The sequence below is a fragment of the Somniosus microcephalus genome, chromosome 21 (assembly GCF_052327205.1).
Source record: "Somniosus microcephalus isolate GS21.2 chromosome 21, FLI_Smic_1.0, whole genome shotgun sequence".
NCBI classification, from domain to species: Eukaryota; Metazoa; Chordata; class Chondrichthyes; order Squaliformes; family Somniosidae; genus Somniosus; species Somniosus microcephalus.
The window spans coordinates 41,610,960-41,625,962 of record NC_141007.1 but is presented as its reverse complement, the minus strand read 5'-3'; the positions used below and the strand labels follow the sequence as shown (position 1 = coordinate 41,625,962).

The window sequence follows — 15,003 nt, the reverse complement described above, 5'->3', positions numbered from 1 at the left end:
AGAGAACTAAAGAGAGGGGGAAAAGATTAGATTAAGGGAGAGAGAGAAAAAAAGCGACAGAAAGGAAAAGTAAGAAAAAAATTATTTTAAATTCTCCAACAACAATTTACTACCAGTAGGAATGAGACTCCAAGTTTAAATTGTTCCCTTTCTAGGCTGGAGAGGTTAATAGGCATTGCAGGAACAAAAGTCTCCTCATTATAAAGGTACTTACACTGTTAAATAGCAGTGTTAACTTTCTACAGCAAGTTTAATTGGCAATTAATGCGCAAATGCAGCAATTTCATGACACTCATGGGGAGGTTAAGGGCGAGCCGTCAGTTTCGCGAGGCTAACAGCTGAGCGGTACAAATCATTCAGCAACTTGTGCCAATTCACAATTCATGGGGTGTCTCTTCCTTGCCACAAATTGCTGGATGGTTTACACTTTAATAATGGTGCATGCCATTAAACTCGCTGTTATTTTGGCAGCAAAATCTGGGCCATATTTTTCTAAACTGTGCAGCAGATACTGTATATGACTGTCGTGTTTTATTGTTACACCACAATACTTGAGTGTTTTAGTTACTACAATCAAGAACCTTGTATAAATGCAGAAAAATATCCAGTTTAGCGCAAAGATACTTAAGTGCATAGATGATTATTTTGCACCCTTTACTCAACCTAATAACAAGATATGCCCCATTCTTTTAATTTGGCGTAAAGGCATTTTTAAACAGGAAAAATGTGACTTTGCCACATAACCACTGGAGTTCATTTGCAAATGTAGATTGAGGATGAATCTCTTGGAATTTTTACAATATTATTCACTTTAGCTGCTCATTGTTGTGAGACTGAGTCAAGGTTTTGCCAAAATAAGGTGTAATTGGGTTTCTCTAAGCTCACAATGTCAATTTGGTATTTCATGCAGTGCTTTGTAACTCAGAGAACAAATCAAATTGAAGAAAAGTATCAATAAAGCAATGTGAATTAAAATAATATTTTCCATTTGGGCTAGTGCCAATGATACCAAAAGTACTGGCCAATCAAAGGTTACTACTGTGTCATATTTGTTTTCTCATTGGGTCAATAGGGATTGATCATTGATTCATTGGGTTGTCTTCTGTCAGTGTAAAAAGAGTCCTGCAGAGTCTCACTCTCACTCAGATAGAATGAAGAAAGAGCGTGCATTTATGTAGCGCCTTTACATGACATCAGGATATCCCAAAGTGCTTTACAGCCAGTGAAGTACTTTTGAAATGTTGTAATCTATATGTCACTGTTGTAATGTAGGAAACGCGGCAGCCAATTTTGCGCACAGCAAAATAACGAGATCATCTGTTTTAGGTGTTGGTCAAGCGACAAATATTGGCCAGAGCACCTCGGGAACTCCCTTGCTCTTCTTTGAATAGTGCCTTGGAATCTTCTACATCCACCTGAGAGGGCATCTTTGGTTTCACATCTTATTCAAAAGACAGTGCAGCACTCCCTCAGTACTGCACTGGAGTGTCGGCCTAGATTATGTGCTCAAGTCCCTGGAATGGGACTTGAAACCATGACCTTCTGACTCAGAGGCGAGGGTGCTACCACTGAGCCAAGGTTGACGCAGAGCAAATCTTTCTCATTTGAATTTTCAAATTTGGGTCATGTGTTGGATGTAGTTTGGTAAAGTTAAAAGCATTTGATTGGCCCACAAACATATTAGGATCTTGTAAAAAATAATGCTTTATTATATTTGCAATTTTTATTATGTTAGAGGAGCTAACAAATGCAAGTTATTGTTGTTAAGAATCACTGTATCGAATATTTACCATGTCTCTGCCTTTTTTCATTGGTAAATTAGTTAACATGTTAATCTCTAAATTCCTCTAAGAGAATTTTAATCTGTTGAAAACTAGTATTTCCCTATTATATTTCATAAAACATTTATAATCTATGCAGGCTATGACATCACTCCCTTCTCTAAAGTTTTGCAACCTCACAAATGCAAATAAAATCTTTTAAATAGTTTATAGGCCATCCATCCAGTAATACATAGTAAGTGGAAATAACGTCAGTGCTCTTTTCCAGACAGTAATTTCCGTAATAATATTTTGAAATACTCTATTTCACAATGCCATAAAATTTATTCACTGCCCTTTCAAAGCACTATACTTCTCTCAATGACTTAAACTTTGGTGTGCTTTCTCAAAAGATGAAGATAGCCACACTTTAGCATATATTGCAATAATCAATTTCCAAATAATATTTGCCTGATTTTCTTCTTAACACTTATTAACTGTGTTTTGAATGACCTTCCCAAAATTATCTACTTTTGGGATGAGATATCTCTGCAATATTGGCATTGAATTTTATTCCACTTTACAACCAATTGTACCACCAGGTATCAGACTCTAATGCAAGGTACATCATGAGCCAGCTGAACTTCAACTTCAATTGAGTTTGGCAATTTAGCACAAACAAACTCAACCCTTGTGTTGACTCTAAACTAAAGAGCCGCATATGCGTTGTTCACATTTACTCATTCACACCCTAGAGCAGCAACACTTTGACACCAAGGGTGGCAGGAATGATATGTGTAAACAACTTCATCTGGCCTGAGTCTTTAAGCTTCAATCTTTTCTCAGTTTGAGCAAGTTTAATCAAATGCAATTTGAACCACGATACATTGGTTAGTGTTTAACAACTTGAAGACCCCAAGAACACAACTATCTCAGGCATTGTTTTGTTCTTATTGCCAATTCCTTCCCTGAGGACCTGGAATTGAATTGCTCTGACAACATTTTTCATTCCGAACTGACCGACATTAGAATTTGTGAATTGGAATGTTCCAAATACCAGGCAAGCTTTGAAGGAATTTCATCTACCTTCCTTTAACCTTGATCAAATCCTCCTTCTCCACCTTCCTTCTTAGGCAGTCCCTCGGAACCGAGGATGACTTGCTTCCACATTAAAAATTAGTTCTCAGGTGACTGATGAGTCCAGTGCGGGACCTACAGTATCTGTCACAGGTGGGGCAGACGATGGTTGAAGGGGTGGGTGGGTGGGGTGCTTGGATTGACGTGCGCTCCTTGCGCTGCCTACGCTTGGCTTCCGCTTGCTCCCGGCGAAGAGACTCGAGGTGTTCAGCGCCTTCCCGGATGCTTCTCCTCCACTTTGTGTGGTCTTGGGCCAGGGATTCCCAGGTGTCAGTCAAATAATTGTGGTGTGAAAGCTTAGTTTGTGGTCAAATCCTTTTGTATAAGGTTCTGTTGGAAACTGCATTCGGAGCAGGAGCACAGGAGTATGAGCTTTTCTTCAGGTAGATTAATGTGATTAAGACTTGGCATTTTCCAATGTAGGCATTTCGCCCATGTTGTAAATATCGGGTTGAGTTGAGTGATTGGCCTGGATTTGACGGCTTGGTTTAACGACAATCAAATATGCAGTAGCGAAAACATTTTAATTGACAAAAATCTTCATCTGTTGCCCCACATGCTGAGGTGTTGGTCTTAGTTGTGTCTTCATGGATAAGAATGAGCTTGCATTTATATAACATCTTTCACAACCTCAGGATGACCGAAAGCATTTCACAACCAATGAAAGTACTTTTGAAGAATCATCACCGTTGTGTTGTGGGAAACGGCAGCAGCTGATTTGTACACAGCAAGGTCCCACCAACAGCAATGAGATCATTTGTTTTTAGTGATGTGGGGTGAGGGATAAATGTTGACCAGGCCACCATGAGAATTACCTTGCACTTCGAATAATACCTTGGAATCTTTTATGCCCACCTGAGAGAGAAGCCTGGGCTCATCCAAAAGACAGCACCTCTGACAGTGCTGCACTCATTACAGGAAACTTTCTGGTATCCGGCATGGACGGGACCGACGTGTTGTCGGTTCATCAACAATTCCGGATAACCGAACGCTATAGTAAAAGATACGGAGCTCAGAGCTCCATATAAAGCAACAAACCCTGTGTTTCAAAACAATCGGCACAAGTTGCAAGTGTCTCTGTAGCTTAGCAACAGCTTCAGCTACACCCTTGCACAGCAACAAATCAATTAAAAAAAGTAACTAAAAGTAAAAAAAGTTACCTGAACCGACTCCTGAATTTTGCCGGTGGATAGAGCGTTCCGGTTATTTAGGGGCCGGTTAATCAAAAGTTTCCTGTACTACACTGAAGTTTCAGCTCAGATCATGTGCTTAAGTACTTGGAGTGGGACTTGAACCCACGATCTTCTAACTTGGCGCTGAGAGTGCTCCCATGAACCAAGGCTGACACCTTGGTTGATCGCCAGCAAAGAGTGCACATTTACACATGAGATTAGGAAATTTGCTGGGAAAACCCTGTATATTCCTAATGGATATTTAGAGCAGTATCGGTGGGAGCCTGAGAATATCAGAAGGGAAGAGAAAATAAGGAATATAGGAACAGGTGTGTAGACCATTCAGCCCCTCGAGCCTGTTCTGCCATTCAATTAAACCATGGCTCTCTTATCTCCACCTAGCCACCTTGGTTCCATAACCATTAATACCCTTGCCTAACAAAAACCTATCAATATCAGTTTTGAAATTTTCAATTGACCCCCTTCTACAACAGCTTTTGCAACCTGTCTTCATAATTTAACCCCTTTAGCCCTGGTACCATTCTGGTGAATCTGTGCTGCACCCCCTCCAAGGCTAATAATATCCAGTGCTCAGAGCTGAATGCAGCACTCTAAATGGGGTCTAACCAGAGCTTTATATATGGGGTCTAACCAGAGCTTTATATAACAGTAACATAACTTCCACCCCTTTGTGTTCCAGGCCACTTGAGATAAAGGCCAACATTCCATTAGCCTTTTTAAAATTATTTTTGTACCTGTCCACTAGCTATTAGTGAGAATTGAAAAAGCAGGCATTTACCCTAGAATACAACAGAATAAAGATCAGTATTTTAATTAATAATATTTATACTGGCTAGTTTTTAGTGGACAGATGAATAATTAAACATGTTTGCATTTGTAATTGGTGAGTACGGGGTAATGGACACAACCTTGGCTTGTAAAAAGTGCATTTAACAGGCTTCAGTGTAAATAAATGGACACATTTTGACACTTTTCCTCATCAACATTTCTAAAATGTAATTTATCCAATTGTCTGAGAGCCTGTTCTGCAGGCAAGGGGCTGGGTGTTACCCAGTCACAGAGACCTTGGCCAATAAAACTGTAACCAAAAGGCATGCGAGGCTGGCCTGGGATGACGCACTCTGGTTTTCTGTCACCTCACTGTAGGGGAAATACCTAGCCTCTGCTTACCACCACCCCCAGGTAGCATGGTCAAAATTAGGAACTCACCATGTAAAAAAAAAAATCATGAATGCAAACCTGTATCCTACCACATCATTGCACAAACTGAATGGAATGCTGTGTCAGTCAAAATTGTGGCATCAATAAAAAGGCAAGTTCAAGAAGAGGCAGAGCAGATATACACTTTAATAAAATGGGCCAAAAATAAAGCCAGGACGTGCTGGAAAAGAAAACGACCAGTCAGCGACTGAAAGAGAAAGATGGGTCGGGATGCTGTTCTTGTTCATATCTGGTACCACCCAAAACATTATTGCCTTTCTCTTTCAAATACAACGTGCTTGTGTATTTCCAGAATTCTCTGCTCAAATTTCCATTATTTGTACTTTTTCCATTTTATCGGGACTGAATCATAGATGCTTATTCAATTGTGCACCCTCTGTTTATGTACAAATTGTAGGCGTACAGGGAAAAAGAGGTTCATTTCTGCATTGAGATACTATGCAAATGGAATTTGACTAAACACGCCCCGTTATAGTTGGATAATTGCACCACCTGTTTCATTCACATAATTCATCTATTGTTCTTTGTGTGTCTTGTAATGTACCCATGTAGGAACTGGGAGGAAATAAAAATAAAACTTCTGCATAATTTGATAACCTAATACTATTTAAAGTATGTAGTAATTGGAAAATACAGCTGAACAAAGAACAATGGTACTTCAAGCAGATTGTTGAAAAGTGTTTTGTGCAATTTTTCTACACACTAATTTCAAATTTTGGCCTCGTAAGATGCAGTAATTTCTAAGGAAAAGCATTACAGCGGTTTACATACTTACCTTGTGTAAAAAAAAATGAAGATTTTGAGATACTTAAAACATATAATATAAAAGTAACAGGTGTGTTTTTCATGTTAATTATAATTCAATAAATATGGAGAATTGATGTAGAAAGAAAATGGAGATGCGGCATAACAGAGAAAAAGGCTAGACCTAATCAGCATGGATTTTCACTCCGCCTGGCCTAGTAGCTTCAGCAGAAATGCTTTAAAGCCCAAGTCCCAGAAGGAGCAAATAAAACATAGAGACCATCATTTAGTATTAGTTTTTTTAACTGGGCTGCTCGATGGCGTTGATGTACCTTAGCGCTTTAGTTATGGTTTAACTTGAAACTGTGCGCAGGATTAATCTTTTCCATTCCTTAGTATCTTAAATACCTCTATGAAGTCTCTTCTTATTTGCTTCCTTCCAAGGTTGTAGAGCCCATGTTTATCCAACCTTAAGCCAGTCCTCTGACAGCCTTGTGATCCTTCTCTGCACCATTTTCAGGGCTTGGATGATTCTCTTGTATCTCAGTAACCAGAGGCAAATGCAGTATTCAAGGTGTAATCTGACCAGAGCACTATGCTATTCTCAAGATGTATAGTTTACTGATTTGGCAGTATCGCTCAGCATTCTGTTTGCTTTTTAATTGCAGTTCTGAAATGGCTGAACATGGTCAGTGTTCAGTCTACTAACATTCCAGTTCTCTTTTAGCCTCTCCCCTAGCTTGGCTGGCATCATTAATTGAGTATGCCTTCCATTTCTTTGATTGAGTCTACTGATGCCGGAGAAGTTGTATATATGTCAAACCCGAGATCACATTTTGAATGATATCATTTAGAAGTGATGATGTAACCAATATTGACAAACTATCATTAAAGTCAGTTAAAGTAAAGATACCAGTTTGAAAATGCCATTAAAAACATTCTCTTGCACGTAAATTAAACTAGCCATAGCTTTACAGTCAACTACATTAACTAACATGAATTCCTGCTAAGTCGATATATTCCAGATAATGAATAACATTTTGTATCATGCTAAGTATTCAGTGAAAATGCATTCATCATATCTTGATCAAACCACAGTGGTAGTGGGTGTAAGATGGGGAGTTTGATAAGTGGATGAGATGTACACACTTTTGCAAGTAACATTGAACTGATAAGTATATTATTTATCATCAGTGAAAAAAAGGCCATGTTTGCCAAATGTTATATGCATTGTTTACACAAGATGCTATTTTAATGTCAGCATCCTCTCCACTTCTAAGAACACACATGACCCTGAAGTACGTCTCACTATCTCCACCTCCATCTCCTCCCCCGTGCCTCGCTTGAATATGTGCCCGTGCCCACAGAATGTGCTAAAGCCACATATAAAGTTGATTAGATAGCAAGAAAATCGTCTGGAATGCTACTTCTTTGGTTTATTTGCAAAAGTCTTTGATTTGCTTGCAATGTGAATGTTGTTGCAATTGATTATAATGACTTATTAATAATAGCCATGAATCCAATTACTGGTCTAAAGCGACTCCCTTTTAAAGCTATGATTGATTTGACCTATAAACAATTCCCTTTTCCAAATCTTTTAAATCTAGTCAGATGACTAGTTTTGTTCAAATGTTTTCTTCTTATCAGAATAGCATACAGTATAAATGTTTACCTTGGCTCAGTGGGCAGCACTTTCGTCTCGAGTCAGAAGATTGTGGGTTCAAATCGCGATCCAGAGCCTTGAGCACATAATCTAGGCTAACACTGAAGTGTAGTACATAGGGAGCATTGTGGTGTCAGAGGTGCCATCTTTTGGATGTGACGTTAAACCGACATCTGCCATCTCGGGTGGATGTAAACGATCCCTTGGCACTGTTTGAAGAAGAGCAGGGGAGTGCTCCCAATGTCCAGGCCAATATTTATTCCCTCAATCAACATCACTACAACATTTGGCTAGTAGCTCATTGTTTGGTCAGTATCTCATTGCTATTTGTGGGATCTTTCTGTACACAAATTGGCTGCTGCGTTTCCCTACATTACAACAGTGACTACACTTTAAAAGTACATCATTGACTGTAAAGCTCTTTGCAACATCCTGAGGTCGTGAAAGACACTATGTAAATGCAAATTTTTTCTTTCTTTTCATACAGTAATTTGGGTACCAAAGTGTACCGTTATAAAGATTAACTCACAGTTTATTTCCTAATATGTATTCCATCAGCCAGTCAATTTCAGTAGATTGGGTAATCCACTGGGAAAAGTCCCTGCCCCTGAGTGTGATGCCCATTGTCAGTTTCAGATTTTTAAAGGGAAGTGACCAGCACAATGACTTCTTTCACTTAAATGTAAAAAAAAGCACTTTCCAAAGGACAGATCTGTGTAACTTTAGATCGAAACTTACAGTAACAGATTCTGTAAATAGTGTCTTGATGGTATATAAGACTATCCTGAGACTGCATTAATTACTCAGCACTGCAATGATTGGTTCGCCTTTGCACATCTGTGTGGAAAATGGGAACTGGGCTGAAATGAAACACTTTTCAAAACAGAGTGATATTTTAAAATATTCAAATTGTATCAATTCACAGCATTGCACAGAGTTACTGCTTCCATTTAGTATTTTGTCATGACAAAAGCACAGAGGATGAATCTATTCTGAACTATTTTTTTACATCGGGTTACATAGGATATACGGCACAGAAACAGGCCATTCGGCCCATCAAGTCCATGCCGGAGTTTATGCTCCACACAAGCCTCCTCCTGTCTATCTATCAACGTAACCCTCTATTCCCTTCTCCCTCATATGCTTGTCCAGCCTCCCCTTAAATGCATCTATACTATTCGCTTCAACCACACCCCGTGGTAGTGAGTTCCACATTCTCACCACTCTTTGGTGGCCTCTAGTTATGTTCTTCCCCACAAGTGGAAACATTCTCTCTCTATCCACTCTATCAACATTTTTCATAATTTTAAAGACCTCTATTTGGTCACCCCTCAGCCTTCTTTTTTCAAGAGAAAAGAGACCCAGCCTGTGCATCATTTTTGAACAATCCAAAAGCAGAAGTTTCCCCAACTTTCACGAATCATTCTGAAAGTTAAAGCATTACATGAAATTCTAGTTACAGTTGATATTCTTTTATTGTTTTCTGTCTGTTTCTGTTGATTTTTTTAAAAATAATTTGATTTGAGCAGTGAGTACTGAGTTCTCCTGGTACTAAACAAAGGGGGGCTGAGGCAACAGACTTGCACGCTCCAAGACTCAATCTCTGTTCTACAGGGAGTTAGCGGATCTCAGCCAGTGGAGCATTAGAGGCACTGCAATTGGCCGTAGTGCCCCTGGGCACGAGGCAACAACAACAACTTACATTTATATAGCATCTTCAGAATCACAGAAATCACAGAAACCCCACAGTGCAGATAGAGGCCATTTCGGCCCATCGAGCCTGCACCGACACATATCCCACCCGATCCCCATAACCCCTACACCAACACATATCCCACCCTATCCCCATAACCCCACGTATTTAATCCCCCTAACACTAAGGTCAATTTATCATAGCCAATCAACCTAACCCGCACATCTTTGGACTGTGGGAGGAAACCGGAGCACCCGGAGGAAACCCACGCAAACACGGGGAGAATGTGCAAACTCCACACAGACAGTCACCCGAGGCCGGATTCGAACCCAGGTCCCTGGCGCTGTGAGGCAACAGTGCTAACCACTTATGCCACCGTGCATCTTTAATGCAGTAAAACCTCCCAAGGTGCTTCATAGGGGTGTAATCAGACAAAATTTGTCACCAAGGCACGTAAAGAGATAGTAGGACAGGTGACCAAAAGCGTGGTCAAAGAGGTCGCTTTTAGGGAGCGTCTTAAAGGAGGAGCAAGAGGCGGAGAGGTTTAGGGAGGGAATGGCAGAGCTTAGGGCCTCGGCAGCTGACGGCATGGCCACCAATGGTGGAGTGATTAAAATCGGGGACGCACAAGAGGCTAGAATTGGAGTCACAGTTTCTCTCCTGGTTTCTATCCAGTGACCGTTGCCGGAAAAGGGTATGTGTAGATATTGGGTGGACAGGATCGAGCTTGGCAGTCATGTCACCTCATTGTCCAAGTTTACATTTTGAAGTTAATGGAAAGGAAAATCAGGCAGGGTACAAGACGATCCAATGCTGCCCATTTGCCATCCGGCAGGAACAGTTGCCATCGACCCCGCTATATAAATACAAGATCTTATCGCTGCTGTTATTTTGCCAACTAAACCAGGTTTTCTTTTTCAGATGGGCTCTGTGTGAACTGTTGGAGCTTGGAAGAACTCGTAAGCAGAGATCCCCAGAACTTCTTAATCCTCATTGAGAAGATATTGCTCAAAACCCAGGAGGTAAGGGTGAAAAAGCAACCCATCTCAGCAAGGTTTAGGGGCACTTTCTACTGTATGAAATTGGAAAGTTTGGCATGTGAAAATTATGATGCATTTTTTAGTCAAAAAATTAAACTAAAAAGCATGTAGTTGACACCCACACACACACAATCTTCTATCGGCAACATTACAAGTCTGTGTCACATTCAATATTTTACAGGAGACTTTCATAGCCAGAAACATTGTTAGACATGCTGAGCTGCTTCTTAATTTTTCATTCAAGACTTGGGTTTGAGGATTAAAAGTTCATATATGAATTTTTAAATTAATTACAGCATATGCATTCATTTGATTATACCATAATAATTTTGAGTTGCCCACATGGGCCAAGATATTTGGAGAGAACGTCGGGCGGGGTGGGGGGGTGGATATATTAATCAGAACGCTAAGGTTAACCTGCACTTTTTTTTATTCGTTTATGGGATGTGGGCATCGCTGGCAAAGCCAGCATTTATTGCCCATCCCTAATTGCCCTTGAGAAAGTGGTGGTGAGCCGCCTTCTTGAACTGCTGCAGTCTGTGTGGTGAAGGTACTCCCACAGTGCTGTTGATGATTGGTTTTCTGGCATATTTATTAACTAACAGAACAGACGAAGAATACCTCAGTTAGATGCTCCAAAAGAATGCACTTCTGCAACTCACCAAAGATTCATGGGTGTGTATGGGTAGGGAGGCTGTAATTCCAGGACCGAACCCTGAACACCCTGTTCCAAGATCAATACATTGCCACAAGAGCCAAAAGACAGCCAATGACCACATTGTCATAGACCATTGCTCCCAATATTTTATACAAGAAGCCCTTTTAACATGTAACTTTCAGCAATGACAATGACCCAGTGGTTCAATCACCACCGAGGGTCACAATAATCATACCGAGTAGAAGGCCCCACCCTCTGATGCTAAGATAAAGTGCACAATGGAGATTCCAGGGACTGAACTCAGATCTTCATACATACAAAGCACATGGCCTACTAGTGAACTATCGAGTAAATTTACCAATCACATGATCCCTTTGGGGCGCTGTGCTCGAAGGGAGTACAGGTCAGAGATAGCATTAATTCCCTGAAGCACACTTCTTTTGAACCTGGTTTTCTGCTGGGAGTGCAAGTTTGGTGCATTTACCGTTACATTTCCTTTCACCTTACTGCATAAAAAATGCCAATAGTCAAGTTTTGTTATACAAAAATCATGGGAAGTTCAACCAGGCGGGCTTTCTACTCCTGAATTTTATTGTCATCAACCATTTGAATGTCCAGGTTAATTGTTTTGTGTTTAGCTGTAACTGTTGAGTTGGATGGCAACACATCTTTAGGTTAAACCTTTTCCTACAATAATAGGAAGCCAGTGCCTGGCTTCATCTTCCTTCTTATTGCATAATATGAATTGATGACCTAAATGTTCAATACTGTGTGCGTGGCAGATTTGCAAATGTTGCAGAAACCTTTCTTGATGTGAGAGCTATAATGCAAATAATACAGATTGAGTGATAAGAATGAGTAATGTTTTAGTCATAAGATATTAGTGGCATATTAAATTAACAGTCACTGAACCTCAGCTATGTGGTTTATTAGCCCTTCTTCTTGAAACCTGGTAGAATTTTTACTGTGTATGATTTAAAATATATTATTGTGGTTCCTTTTTGCTGTCCCTCTGTCCACTTTCAGCCAGGAGTGACAGATGATCTAAGGACATAAACTTCTCAAATCAGTAGACATCAGTGTATAACAGTGAATGAGATGAGTTTTCCTTTCCACATCTTGGCAAGTTCAAAACTGGCCGTTGGCAGAGTCTCTGGCTACACTCTCGATTTATGACATATTCGAGACAGGCTGCTGGGGATGAAACAAGCTGTAGCTGCCAATCACCAGCAACAGATCGACAGGATGTTGGTAGATGGAGAGAAGCTTTTTTATCTTCCAGATGAGACGGTGCCAAAACCAAAGAAACCTTGATTCTGCCGGAGTAAATGGAAAAGATCGAGTTCTATTCCTTTCGCTGTAGTAGTTGCTTCGTTGCTGCTTCAGTCTTTAGCTTAAACATTCTTTCCTTACTTTCCTCCCCTTCTCCATCTTTATTTCTTACTTCACAGCAGCTTATTCCAACTGAAAATCATCTTTTCTTTGGTCTTTATGTTCCTCCAGAGCTACTATTTCTCAACATTTCTCCTTATTCTCTAGTTCCAGATACTCCAAGGTATTTTTCTACTCACTTCCGTGTGCATCCTTTTTTTCCCCCTCTAGCCAACGTATTTCTGAGCTCAGAGACATAGGGGAGCAAACTTACCTGGGCCTGCCTGTGGAGATTGCGCCCGCTCGAAGCCAGAGGCCCCAGGATCGATATGAATTGGTCCTCGGGCCTCATCTGAATCATTGATTCGAGCTGGTCGCGCCTCCACAGGAAGCTTGCCCGACTGGGGACATTTTTTTTTCGGACCGACTGCCTCGCCAGCAGCGGGCCTAAATTAAATCCCAATAGTGGGATTGGACTGGACTATGGACTATGGGCAGAGGGCGGGGGGGGGTGGCGGTGCGATAGTAATGTCTGTCGAGTTGGAGGAGCATTCCTCCTACTCTTGGATCCACAGAAAGGGTTTTGAAAAATTTCTCAAACTTACCTTTGGTTGACAGCTGTTGATGAATCCAGAGTGGAGCAGGCCCAACGCCTGTCCCGCTCATCAAGAACTAATTTTGATGAGGGGTCCTACAACAGGTATTAGGCCACTAATTAGCATATTCAGGGAGCTTAATGCATGTCTTAAAAAATGAGCCCCACAAATGTGGCAGTGGAACCAACGCAGATTGCCCCATTGCTATATTGGTATGCTTTGTGCCTCTTTTACGCCTGAAAAACACGTGCCAATTTCTACCGCGTAGACCGGGAAATTCCGAGGGGATGCTCCGGCTCAGCAAGTGTTACTTTGCCAGAAGTGCAGTGGAATTTCCCGGCGATAGTCCTTTTATCATTCAGAGATGTGCACTGCTCCAGGTGATGGCTGCAGGATCATAGTACCCTGTCCTTATTCTGGCAATGTCCCCTTTCCACTACTCTGTGGGAGGTTAACACCATGCAGTCAACCAGTATGATGTAAGTATCATGGTCACACTAACCTTGAGGTTCATTTTTGCTTATTTTTTGGGGGTACATCATTCCACACTGTTTCTATTGTGCTAATTTGCTAGAAAAACATTGCAGCCAAAGTGTAAACCCAAAAATACATTTGAACGTGGATTAATTGTAGAATAAGATGCTTTTGAATGCTGAAAAAATTGAGCCTTTGATGCAAGGCGTATAAAACACTCATATTATACTCTGTGCAAGAAACATTCCTTAATCCTTTATACCACAAGATGGCATTCCGCTCAGGCCACGATGATCCAGAGTAATTGTGATTTCCTATCATTGAGACTTACTATAGCTTGATTTGGTCCATATTAGTCTATCTCATGTATTGAGTACGTGCTCACTGGAAATTAAAATATTCAATGTGAATTTCCTGCTTCAAAACACAGCTGAAACTAACAACATGAAGGTAAAGATTTTTTAATTAGATGTGTGACTGGATTAAATGATCTTGCTCAATTTATACTGGTGTTTATACTTTGTTTATCATTCAGATTTTGGTTTGAATTCAATTCACATTCCTGACCAATTAAAATCCAAACCAAGACTAAGAAATAATACAACTTATTGTATTTTTATACTGATTAAAATACAAAGTAATACTGTTTTTCTGATGCCGTAGATTCCAATGTGTGACATTTGTTTCAAAGCTTGACTCTGGGCTGACTGAGCAAGTTATAGGACAGATATTCTGCACACACTGCAATGGTTTTTTTTTATCTTAAAATGCAAACTAGTTGCAAATTTGCAGCTCTGATATAAACAGCACTCTTAAAAACAAATGTGCCTCCCTGTTAGGTTAGTGTGAAGATTCTTGGTAAAGAGCTCACCACAGCATGCTTACTTTCTATGGTGCATGTTTTGTAGTTGAGGTCATAACCACAACAGGTGAAGCAGTACATCTCCCAAGTGCCTGTCGAATTTCATCGATGGCTCCCGTCTCGAGGTTAGCTAAGTTATACCGATGACAATAAGACAATCAGGGCATAGATTACTCCACCAGGTATTGACTATATCATTGGCTGCGATTTTCTGACTATTCAGTCCATTTAAGTGAATGAGAGCGATGTGAAATATGGGATGGGCAACATCTCTTGTGTAAACCACATACTTGTTTGCTCAGCATTCCAAGGTGGAGCATTGCTAAAGCAATGATCTTTAGCCCAGAGCTTGTGGTCAATGTGACTCTGATAAACAATGTAGAATTCACTACATTGCCAAAAATCACCAAACTACTACAAAGCCTTCAAATTTCTGGTCTCTGCTGATTTCAGCCAGGGTGGTGTTCAGAGTGTTGAAAGGCTGAGGGTCTTTTCTCTAGAAAAGAGAGGTGACGGAATAGAGGTCTTTAAAATTAAGATGAGTTTCACAGAATCACAGAATCACAGAAACCCCACAGTGCAGATAGAGGC

At 40.5% G+C, this 15,003-nt stretch overlaps 1 protein-coding gene across 1 annotated transcript in view; it reads left to right on the top strand.

The window, feature by feature from the left end:
* Positions 1-15,003, top strand: part of pik3r5 (phosphoinositide-3-kinase, regulatory subunit 5) — a 114,822-nt gene that overhangs the window by 32,206 nt on the left and 67,613 nt on the right. The window contains exon 3 of the mRNA XM_085963485.1: positions 10,333-10,433. Coding sequence (XP_085819611.1) covers positions 10,333-10,433 — 101 coding nt within the window. The remainder of the gene's footprint in view (positions 1-10,332; positions 10,434-15,003) is intronic.